Raw genomic sequence first — 12,842 nt, forward strand, 5'->3', positions numbered from 1 at the left:
TGAGCGCCGCAACCCCAGAGTCATTCGCGACTGGACCTAATGGTCAGGGGTCCCTTTACTTTTAAGGTGCTACTGTACAATTTTTTTATTTAATTCTAGCTCTTAAATTAGTGTTGTTTAGCATTCACAAATCCTCACTGCATGTTTCAGAAACCTGGCTACTAGCTCCATCTTATCCCCATTCCTGAGTGAACATAAGAAAGGCTACCTTACATTTGTCTGAATACCACTCCCTACTAACAACCGATTGATAAACTTAAGATCAAATTGTCTGATACCAGGGGCAGTGCAAAATAACTTGCACAACTGATTCCACTTGTCTCTGTCCACATGCGCATAGCCTCTCTACGAGTGGTATTTTCTGGAATCTCCCGTGTCGCATTGCCTAGGATAGCACATTCCGTCTCACTAGCATATAGGCCCTGTGTTGATTTGGGTTGGTCAAAAGGGAGAGGTAAGATGCCATTGGCTGTCCCCCTCGCACCAAACCCAGACTTGCACATACACTATTTCTGATTTGGCTACTAAGTACTTGGAGTTTGTTGTCTAACAATCTGCGTTTCATTATCTCAAATGCAGAATTTTTTGATAAAGCCGTATGGGGTGTCTAGTGAGATTCCCAACAGCTGGATTTTATTAAACCATTTATCTATCTAGGTTAGCACTGTCTGCACTTATGTGCAGCCGGCAGTTCTCCAATACCTCAGACAGAAGTCTTTCCCAATCCTAACTAGAGATGCCAAGAATAGAAGCCGGGAACACCTGCAGACAAAGCATATGATCTATTCATTAACCTGCACACAGTTAATGATTACGATACAAACAAATGCTTTGATGTTTGAAAGAGGGCTGCATTCTCCCCCTGGAACTTTTGAGCACCCCACTCTTCACGACATAGCCCAATTTACGTTTCAAATGTCCATCAGCTTCGCTAGAATTTTGGCGTCCAGTACAGAAAGAGGTCATGCTGTTTGAGAAAAACATATTTGAAGGGGTCTTCTAAATTCCGTGTTTCTTTAGATCCCATCATTTTACGCCGCCTGAGTACAGAACTGCAGCCTAAGGATGTTCAAAGTACATTCCTTGTACTTTGAAAGGCAGGATATAAAACAATATAAAGGATCACAGAGACAAGAGTATACTAGCACAGGCCACATTTGAGAATTATCTCATGCTTTTCGAAGCTTGTGCATGACACCCAAGAATCAAGCATTCTACCTCTTTTCTCACCCGTGATACCACCTTTTGACTTCTCCACATTCATCTGAAAATCTAAACGCAGCCCACACACAGTCTCCGTTACAAACTTCAGATAAAAATGTGGAAAAGTGGGTATGAACGGATTCCCAGTCCACTCCCTGTCTCCAGCAAAAGTCTGGAAAGGACTTCGGATTAGACAACTCACAAGTGAGAAGGAAGCAACATGACTCAATAACTAGAAGGAAGCAACATGATTGAACAGCACATCCTTTAAGTAAAACCACACTTTAACTCTTACCGCCTACTCCAAGAAGTTCCAAGTTATTGTTAGCTTTCACACATGGTTTACGATGACAAAATCTGTCACCTCTACCTGCTTTGCAAATTGTATACACTGTCATTGTAATGGTACATACAGATTATCTTGTCTGCATGATATGACACCTAAATTTCCACAGCTGACATCAAAGGCAGCTTTTTTAAAAAAGGCTTCCATGTAAGCCTCAGTGCCAAAATTTGCAAACCTTTGTTCACACAATGTGTTTTCACTTAAATCCGTGGAATTGCTGAAAAGTACAGAACCATGAAGGTTCAGGTTCTTTTTGGATTGGTTAAGATTTATTGGGAAATTATTGTTTCTGATATTAGAAAGAGCAACCTTTCTGGATGGTGCAAGTACTAAACCCTAGGGGTGCTGATGAAAAGGAACATTCCTAAATTTCTGGACATTGTAGATTTGCCTTGCTTTGGTGTTTTTTCATTTTGCAATTGTGTGATTTGTATTCATACTGTATTGTAATTGCCATTGGCTATAAACAATAAAATTGATTGAATTGAATTGATATTAGAACGAGCTGCTGTGAGCCTCATGCTCACATGAGCTCCCCTCCTCTGCTGAACCTAGCACAGTGCCCTGTTACATTTGAATTTAGGAACTGTGGCTTGCTTAAACTATGTTTAGTGAAAAGAATCCAGGATTAAACTGGTCTTGGATAGAAAACTGTGCTCAGTTCAAAATCAACAGCAGCTCCTCCTTGAGATAACAAAAATGAGGAAGGCTTACTGTGGTAGAAACTGATTTCTGACTTTGTAATGAATCACAGTTGTGCTCAGTGGTTTTTTTTCTGGGGGTACGCAGGAGTATTGTGAATCTAAGTTTGGCCTCATTGAGGGGCAGTATTTCAATATGAGTAGGAAAATGAGAGTACCCCTAAACATTTTTTTAAAAGGAAAGAAAAAACACCGGCTGTGCTTATCTTACATTGAAACAAGTTCTGCAAATCACAGAAACATTAATCAAGAGGCTCAAATTCAGAATGTGTATTGATTATTGTTACAATTTGGGCTTGCATATTCGCTGTAAGAATAATCGATGCATAATAAATTACAGATTCTGATACCCAGCTTCTAGATTAATTTTCTGCCATTTTTTAGTCACAAAAAGAAAAGATAGCAAGGTGTTAAATATGATGAAAACACCATATAGCAAAAGCTGGGAACTTATGATTACAACGTAGAACACTCATTTTTTCAAAATCTTCTAGGTACTTATAATTCTCCCATAGATGCTGTTCCACACATCACGTGGATCTTTTGTTCTCGACTTTTATTAGAAACACAATTTCTCTTTGGGGCTGTATTGCAAGGGAAAACAACATGCCGTATAACTTTTAAAAGGACGGGCTTTTCATTAGGATCAGAAAGGAAGAGATCTCTTCTGTGCTTGGGAATAAACTCAACAGCACAAGTTTTAGAAGTTTGTTACGAATTGCTCTGAGGGAGTAGCATTGCACAAACATAGTAGCAAACATAATTAATAGAAATGAAGTTATTAAGAATTGCCTGGAACGAGGGCAAAGCTCATGAACACCTGCTTTGGATCTTAATTTTGTTTTAATGAGCCAGTACTAAGACTTTGCTAACAAAAAAGGTGGAAGAAGAATAAGGGGGGGGGGAATCAATTTTGGATCAATACTGTCACAAATGTTTCTTATTAAAGCCGTCTGTCCTCGGAGCAGGATTAAGTGATTGGTTACTTTTATAAGAGTTTGTCTTAAAGCTTCCAAGCAAAAACCGCCAACAAACACGTATAAAGTTTCAAATACGATCGGTTTAGCAAATACAGTATTAGAATACTTTTGTGAAAGCCATGTTGATTCTTCACTTCTACAAACATATGAATCTGCAAGCCTTCTTTCCGTGTTCGTTTTTCAACAGGCAAGAAAATATTAATTGAGGGATAGATAGCTCACAATGAAAATGCCCTGAAACATTTATCGAGATAGCTATTCTAGGGAAAGGAAAGGCAGCTTTCAAAAACTTCTTGTAATGTTTCCCATTATTAAATCCACTTGCTGGGAAAATAGTAGATTAACCAGTTGCAAAATGTTCACATAGACCTATATTATTTTAAGCCGAACACAGTTATCTCAAGTATTACTTAAAAAATATTAAGATGGCCAGACATCAAAGAATTGTCAAATACAAGGACAGATACACATTTTACACTATTGCAAATTCGGAACAGCCAACTTATGTTTTAGTGTGAGGTACTTAATTTCATTTGGGGGAGGGTGTTTTCCAACAGAAAGGTGACTAAGAATTTTTATGAATTGAACATGAACAGGAAGCTTGAAAAGTACTATTTTTGCACAAATGAGTAAAAAAAATATTGCTTCCCCAAATAATACAACTGTCTAATATATGGCAACAAATGAAAGCATTTGTTTACAGAACACTGATTTGCACATTTTCTAATCAAACACATATATTTTATGATAGGAAAGAGGAATGAAAAGAAGGGGGGGGGGTCCAAAGAGTATTTTTTTTCAATTTTTAACATGAACATTTTTTTTAATTTCAAAGTATTTTTAGAAATTAAAAAATGTGTATCATCCTTAAGTCCCTACAACCCAAATTCTGGCAATATTTTTCACTTTACTTTTCCTCATATGGACACATAGATAATTAGGTCTAATATAGCAGGAGCAACTAGTTATTTATCCTACCAGGAAAAAGGGCTGTAGGTTTAATAAACCTATTGTAAACATGCTACATTGAACTATAGAAACATTTGAAAAATAAGAAAGTACTGTTCCTTGAGCAGTTATATAAGCAAAGCTAGGCTTTGTTTGCACACAGATAGTTCAGTCTTAATAACTGAAGGGTATCATATTGATGTTTTACAGAACAATCCCATACATGTCTACTCAAAAGTAAGTTCCACTTAGTTTAATTGGGCTTGCTCCCATGAAAACATGCACAGAGTTTCAGTCTCAAGCAAGGTATTTCATCAAATGAAACATCTATAATGTTTCTGTTACAAAAAAGGAAATTCTAACACTATTTGCACACACCTTTCATAAACACTTTCTCAGCAATATTCTGTGTTTTCCTTACTGGGAAGTAATGTTATACTAAGATTCCGAGAAATAGACATATTTTAAGGCTTAGAAGAATGGGTATTCACTTTTCAATCCAGCCTACTTCACACTCAAACATTCAATTAATCGGACGTGGGGCAAAATAAAGTTTCATATCTACAGGTTTTCCCCCTAATAGTTTACATTGCCGACTATCATTCAGAGCCTAGTGCTTTAAGGAACTTTTAAGCAAATGACCTTTTGTAACTTGTTTTTACACTTGGCTGTACATTTTAATATCCTTTTAAATAGCATTTTAATCAATGCTAATTAGGCATAACCACCTTAAGATGAAAAAAATAAAGAAAATAATACATCTTGGCAATGTTATGAGTCGATAATGAAAACCTTGCTGAGGAGAAACTTTTCCAGTCAATCTGAAAATGTACCAGCCAACACACGCACAAACATATATCTAGACAACAGGCTTAATGGCACAAAAACATACGTATATACATAAGCTTTCTGAAATTAAAGTAAAAGTAATGGCAAGTCTTTGTCTTTCACCTCCCGTTGCCCCCTCAAAAAACACCCTTTCCCAATCACCTAGCAACATCTGTCGCTGCTGCTGCTGCTTTCGATTCTCAATAGGCAGTCTTCACATTCAAAGATGTAACTGAGCCAACGGAGAAAAATTGCAGGTGTAAAGCAAGCAAACGGACAAAATTCAGGTGGATTTTATTTTTTTGTCACAAACAGAAAATCCACAAAAAATGGCATTTCCTACCTTTCTTCTGAGAGTAGGATGGCGATTGCCCTTGAGAAAAAGTAGGCTTTTCTTCGGTGAAATATTCAGGTTGGTTGTATTGATGCAGGGCCACGTCCATGTCGGAGTACTCACTTTTAAAAACGTTTCCAGGGTAACTACAGGTATACGGCTGATTCACTGCCCAGGCCTGTTCCATATAGATGTTATTATTGTGCAGGACCTGAGCATCGCAACTGCTGTAACTCTGACTATCTTCGATATAAGTGCAATAATCAGAGGGCTGCATGTAGCAGTTGCTGCTGGCAGCTGGGCGAGCTTCATATATTTCTTGCATACAGTAGTTCATTTTGCTATCCTATCGTCAGCCTTATATTTTACATATGCACACATGCGCTCACATGCATATACACACGGAAGCCTGCATACGCATGGGGTGGGCAAGAGAGATGAATACGCAACAACCAGGAAAGTCGACCGCAAAATTGTATGTTTAACTTTAGAGCGGTGCCCGATGTGCTAATACCCTATTTATATTAGGGATAGACTGAGAGCTCTCCTGCCAGTCAAACATATTGGAAAGCAGATTTATAACAGTCAAAGGTCTTAATCTGTGACTGTATGTTAATTCCTTGAGAAAGATGGCAGGTAACATTGGCCACCAGACAAAGAGGTAATGCCCAGACAACCCCACCGTTCCACAAGTTTGGGGGGTGGAATAATAATTTTATAAAGCTACTTCTGTCTCCTTTCAGTATGATTAGAAAACCATTACAAAGGCAAGGGCACGAAATGCCCCTGGTATTGTCAACTTAAGTGTGAAGCATCACAAAGTACACTCAGGAAATCCTTGAGACGATATGTTCAAAATCCAAAAATCAATAATCCTAGTTTTCAGCATTAACTCCTAGAAAATCCAATAGTGCTATGTTGATGACTCAAGCAGTATGTCCCGCTTTGCTAAAATTTAGCGTCTAAATCTGTCATCTGCTTTATTGATTTTGATTGACAGAATGATTTGCGTAAACCTTTCATGCCTTACATACACATAGGCCAAACTCCCCGCTGCTCACTAATTTAACACATTTGCAAGAAAGCAGCTTTTTCAAACTTCAGTGATTTCAGTAAGCAATTTTTATTGAATTCAACAGGTGGGAAATTTCAAAACAAGCCATCTTAATCAGCAACAGAATAGTGCTTAAATGTTAAAGTTAAGCTTAATTGGTTTGCCAGTTACATTTCATTAAATTGCTTTTTCCCTATGATTCAATAATGAAGAGCTGGCTGTTTCTACATCTGTCTCATTCACACACTTATGCTACGAACATTTCAAAATCATTATGCAAGGGAGTCGCTAATTAGATAAAGCCTCAACTTTAAAAATAAGAATGTCTCATATTCATTTCAGGTCACATACAAGCTCTTATAACCAGCATTTAAAATAAAGGTCTCAAGTAATTTTAATGAATGCCACTATTACAGTAACAGTGCAAAACTTCTTACAATTTTTGTTGTTTTTCTTGTTTCGCTGGCATCAAGCAGTTCTCCAAAAATTTGAAATTTACTCAGTTAAAAGGGGTTAAAGGAGCGACTGTAAACACAAAAGACTGCATATAAATCAGCAACTATGTTTTCAAATGCTTTTAGAAAGAAGTTTATCATACTTCTTCCTTCTTTTCCCTGACAACTGTCATAATTTGGGGGGGAAACTGCTTTGCTAACTCTTCAGAAGGACAAAATCATAAGCTGTCCAATAAGAATCTTAAGGCATTATTTTCGGTCTATTATTACAGTTGGGTTTTCATTTGCACGCTCCAAAATGAACAAGGACAATTCTTGAGGGGCACTTCACATGGAATAAAGTGAGTGTCAAAAATTGGGAGCTTGTCAACTTTACTTTTTATAGGCTTGGATCCAGAGATGTTCCTACTCACAGAAGTTTCAGACTCCTGATTTTGTGTGATCCCCTTTTTCCCCTTTAACACACACACTTGTGTGTCTGAATGTTCACCCCATTCAGAAAGGTCATCCGACTCTCAGAAGAGATACTGCTAAAGACTGGGGGGTACTGGACAAGGGGATTTCTGGATCCAAGCCATTTTTAAAATTTTATTTTGATGAAGGTTATCCAACAACGTCTAAGATGTAACTACTTTCCACTATGGATTTTTGTGCCTGATAGCCATTCTACATCGGAGGCACAGAGGTTTAAAACCATTTATTGTGTGTTGTTTTTCACATTTATATTTCATTTTGAAATATTTAAATTGAGAGTTTTTAACTTAAAAATGTATATCAAGGTCTGCTGCTTCTTCTTACAAAAGTAAATAAATAACCTGGTTTAAAAAGAAAGCTGAATTGAGTAAAAACTTGGTACAGCTTATATCTTAAAACTGAATTGACATCTTCCTATCATAGACAATGAAGCCTTTGATTCTGTTGCTTAGGCAAAAAGAATTTTCAGCGCTGAAAGTCATCCATCTCCAGTTTCTGACTTTTCCACTAATAAGTGTTTACTAAAAGCTCAAGAATGTTAAGGTTTCACTTTGACACCAAACACTGTCCTCCAGAAATGTCTCCTGTTCCATTTCAGTTTATTTTATGCCAAGACACCTTTCCTGATCATGCCGTTGTTTTCTTCTGTTTTAATAAAAATAATAATATTGACACTAAATAAATCAGGATGATTGGCTCTTCCTAGTCTGTGGACATGTTTGATTTGTTGTTAAGTTTTTTTGTTGGGTATAAGCAAGATATATTTATTTTAAAGCACTAATATTCACCTAATATATGATCCATGTAGCCAGGCAGGCAGTCAATCCACTTGAGATATTTTGGGAGTGGTTACTTCAAAAGATTGCCGTTCTGTATAAAAAATAAAATAAAAAACCAAGCAAGTAATCCTTTGCCTCCTGCAGGGAAAGTAGATTGGCTGACATGACTGCACTCAACATCACTTGAGTTTTTCCATCCACTTCCAAGCGAAGTGGAGTGCTCTTTGTGTGCATTGCACATGTATAATGCAGCTGAGATTTAGAAAACATCTACCAACCAACATGTTTCTGTTTTCTATTACAGTGGTACCTCTGGTTGCGAATGGGATCCGTTCCGGAGGCCCGTTAGCAACATGAAAAGCTTGCAACCTGAAGCGTCTTATCTGCACAGGTGCACAGCGCAATTTGGCGCTTGTGCGCATGCACGAAGCGTGATTTGGCAATACTGCGCATGCACGAGCGGCAAAACCCAGAAGTATCCCTTTCCGGTACTTCTGGGTCGCCGCAGGATGCAACCTGAAGAAACGTAACATGAAGCAAACGTAACATGAGGTATATGACTGTACAGCAACGGAACCACACACACACACTTCAGTTTAAATACAGATGGCATAATTAAGCCAAAGTTAAGTCTTTTTGAATTCAATGGGAGTTAACTCAGCGTCCAATTCTCACCTATTGAAACAGTAAGGTGGTACTCAAAGTAAAAGGTAAAGGTAAAGGGGCCCCTGACCATTAGGTCCAGTCGTGGCCAACTCTGGGGTTGCGGCGCTCATTTTACTTTACTGGCCGAGGGAGCCGGCATACAGCTTCCGGGTCATGTGGCCAGCATGACTAAGCCACTTCTGGCGAACCAGAGCAGCACACGAAAACGCTGTTTACCTTCCCGCTGGAGCACTACCTATTTATCTACTTGCACTTTGACGTGCTTTCGAACTGCTAGGTTGGCAAGAGCTGGGACTGAGCAACGGGAGCTCACCCCGTCGCAGGGATTCAAACCGCCGATCTTCTGATCGGCAAGTCCTAGGTTCTGTGGTTTAACCCACAGTGCCACCCGCGTACCCAAAGTAGTGCTTAGTAATTCCTTGTGCAAATGGAATGGCTTCTGCTTACACACCGGGAATTTGCCCTGCTCTCCTCGCCTCCATGCATTCCTGAAATCGGTTCTGGAGATTCCCTGAAGCTTCTGGAGCACAGGTTGGGGATGGAGGACTGAGAGAAGAAAAAGTTCTGCTGCACAAGTGGAAGCTGTTCCACATGCACAATTATTTACTTGCATACTGCCCAGGAGGACCTTACTGTGCTTAAATTTAGCTGGATGGTGTCCTGAATTTTCTAACCATTAGTTGCTATAATATTTTTTTTAATGTGATGTACTAACAGAAAAATAGGGGCAATTGTGTTATAGCAAGAAATCTTAATACTTCTAAACATTGCCATTGTGAAATGGTTGAAGTTGCAGTTTACTTTTCTTGGGAATATTTATACCAAACAAATAATTTTTAATATTCCAGTATCTAGATAAGACAGGGGTCAGCAAACTCTTTCAGCAGGGGACCAGTCCACTGTCCCTCAGACCTTGTGGGGGACCGGACTATATTTTTTTTGGGGGGGGGGAATGAATGAATTCCTATGCCCCACAAATAACCCAGAGATACATTTTAAATAAAAGCACATATTCTACTATACCAGGCAGCCCCCACAAATAACCCAGAGATGCATTTTAAATGAAAGGACACATTCTACTCATGTAAAAACACGCTGATTCTGGGACCGTCCGTGGGCCGGATTTAGAAGGCGATTTTGCCGGATCCGGCCCTCAAGCCTTAGTTTGTCTACCCATGAGATAAGACAAAAATGGTGCATCACACATTATTTGGTATATCGCATGAGCTAAAATGATACACATCAAGTGCCAAGGTACAGCCATAGCTGGGAATATCATTTAAGATTTTTTTATCAGCGTCTTTGTGGGGATGAGCATAGATAAAACGGGGAAAAGGAAAACTCTGCATTTGTTTTCCACAACAAATTGTTATATGCCATTAATAACATACAAATACAAAGTAAAGAGGTAAATAAAGTAAACCTTGTGGGGACTACACACAAGAAGTGAGCTTATTTTAAATAGACATTTGTTAATTACACAACTAATTGGTAGTACCTGAAAGCTGTATATCAAGCCTGTTTAAAATACAATATGTGGGACCAACTTGCTATAAAGCATATTTGCTGATATATAAGATGCGATATAGAAAAGGGAGCTGAAAATATTATACTCATTTTACTTACGACATTCAACACACAGACCATTCAATAAGCTCTCAGGGCCGTTTCATTTAGGTAATTCAATAAATTACCAAGGTGACTTCAACCATCAAAATAGAACGAACAATTAACTAAAGTATGAAACACAAAAAACAATTTAAATAAACTACACAAGTTTCAACAGAGCTGGCTCTCCTCAGTGCATTCAAGAAAGGAATATGAAAACTAAAATGAAATGAAATATTTCTGAAATGTACTGTTCTTAGAAGAACAAGACTGCAAACTGAATTAATTTTACATCGGTTTGAAAAAGAACAATTGATTTAGTTCTTAGTTATGCTACAGCAATTGCTGTAAACGCACAGACCGCTGAAGGGAAATCAATAGTCACAATATGGAGTAGAATCTGTTAATGTTTTGCTCTCTGAATTAATATTCTCTGATGCTCTAATTTTTTATGGGGACACTTAAAAATATTTTTAATGAATATATCAGGAGTACTTTTGCTAAGGGGACAAACTTTTATATTTTTACTGCGTAAGGGCTGAGCCACATGACAAAAGCTGGTAGTATAACAAGGATAAAACGTTTGACAAGAAAATACTTCTTAAAAATGCTTGCTTAAAGAAGAACTGAAGTGGATGACGTTTCCACTTGAAATATGTGAATATTTCAGATCTGAATGGAAAATTTGGTACTGTAGACAGTTACCGTAGAAACGTAGGCTGCACCATCACTGTTAAAATTAAAATGGCTTTCAAAGATGCTTGAGCTAATCTGCAGAATTTGACCCTTAAGATACAGCTGTGGAAGGATAGCTTTTTTATTTTAAAAGAAGTATTTAAAAGTTCTGCCATTCTTACTTGCATAATACAATGGTCTTTGTACACTGTGCGGCATTGTCTGTGTGGTATATGGAAATATGTGGTACAATGGAAAAAGAAGCTGTAATATGGCAGCAATGATAAGATACTTTTATAACTGTGTTGGTTGGAAGACTTGGCACAGGTGTGAGGAGATCATTATTGTCCGCTCTATTTTTGACAGAAGTTGTCACCTTTTAGTGCCAATGTAGCAAAAATGGCATCACCCGCACAGAAAGGTGAGGCACTGGCAGACTCAAGAGTAAGCTGAGGTTATCAGGAGTGAAAAATAAGCTTTAGGAGGAAAAGTCTACTCTCTGGCCCATCAAAAAAATTAGTTTCATGATCTGTGGAAACTCACACCCTACTTCAGGTGCCGGATTAGACCTGGTTTTACTCATATAACAGATTTTTTTAAATAAATAAATGGCCAGCTAACTATGCTGAGGTAATTTGCCTCAAAGCATCTGGAACAATAAATGGCACCAACAGCAATTTCACAAATATATCTGCTTTTATGTTCATTTCCCAAGATTATACAGAATGGGAATTAAAATGTAGAAGGTTCTTTAAAATACAAAGCATAATGGATGGTAGAAGGACATAGGTTCCTGAATAACTATGACAATTCATGAACTAAAAGGCTGTAATTTCCATTTGGAGGGCAGAACATGTTGTCCAGAAGCCATCCACAGCCCAATATGATTTTGCACGTGTTGGAAATGTACTTGTTCCTACACAGAAAAAGCTTGGTGTAATAAAAGATACCAGTGGCTCACAACTTGCCACAGTCGACTTTGCACTTCTGAGCTCCAGGATTGATGCGAAGAGTGGGGGGCTTGCTGTTTTGGTGCTCTGTTGTCACTCCCTGCCCTGGCTGGGAAGGTTACATTTAACCTTCATTTAACCAGTAGTCACATTTGACTACTGAGGTACTCAGAATATGGCTACTATTAGGCCCGGCCTTTCTTCCAGAGCTGGAGGGACAGGTGGGAGTTGAGATGGCCGTTTTGAGTGATGGGCACTATGACCTTTTGCCATAACATACCAAGTGTGGAACTGGAGGACAGGATAGCATTGGGCTTCTGAGGTCCTCCAAAAACCCTTTGTAACTGCCAGGAAGCAGTCTGTCCTTCACCTCCAGATACAGTGGTACCTCAGGTTACATACGCTTCAGGTTACAGACTCTGCTAACCCAGAAATAGTACCTTGGTTAAGAACTTTGCATGAGGATGAGAACAGAAATTGTGCGGTGGAGGCGCGGCAGAAGCGGGAGGCCCCATTAGCTAAAGTGGTGCTTCAGATTAGGAACAGTTTCAGGTTAAGAATGGACCTCCAGAACAAATTAAGTTCTTAACCCAAGGTACCACTGTAGTATGCTGGGACTGGCTAATGGAGCATGGCGGTGTGTGCTTTGTTAATTTCCCTGGGGAGCTTCTGGGGGTTGCCCAACCTAGGATGCAGACTACGGGAGGTATTCCACTAAGCTGTGCTCAGAGTAGACTGGCTGAAATTAATCAACCTAATGAAGACATTTTCATTCATTTCAATGGGTTTACTCATTGACTACAACCCACAGACCCCATCCTAGGTTGGGAAAGATGCTCCT

The 12,842-nt window shown here is 38.7% G+C and overlaps 1 protein-coding gene across 3 annotated transcripts in view; it reads right to left on the minus strand.

The window, feature by feature from the left end:
* The window catches only part of THRB (thyroid hormone receptor beta), a 175,889-nt gene that overhangs the window by 27,325 nt on the left and 135,722 nt on the right, over window positions 1-12,842 (minus strand). For 2 of the 3 annotated variants that reach the window (XM_081833810.1, XM_081833808.1), the window contains exon 5: window positions 8,112-8,193. The exons of the other annotated variant lie outside the window; for it this stretch is intronic. In XM_081833810.1, the coding sequence (XP_081689936.1) occupies window positions 8,112-8,127 (16 nt within the window). In that variant the 5' untranslated portion in view covers window positions 8,128-8,193. The remainder of the gene's footprint in view (window positions 1-8,111; window positions 8,194-12,842) is intronic. 3 annotated transcript variants of the gene reach the window in all.

Source organism: Podarcis erhardii, assembly GCF_964252035.2.
Source record: "Podarcis erhardii genome assembly, chromosome: 12".
NCBI lineage: Eukaryota > Metazoa > Chordata > Lepidosauria > Squamata > Lacertidae > Podarcis > Podarcis erhardii.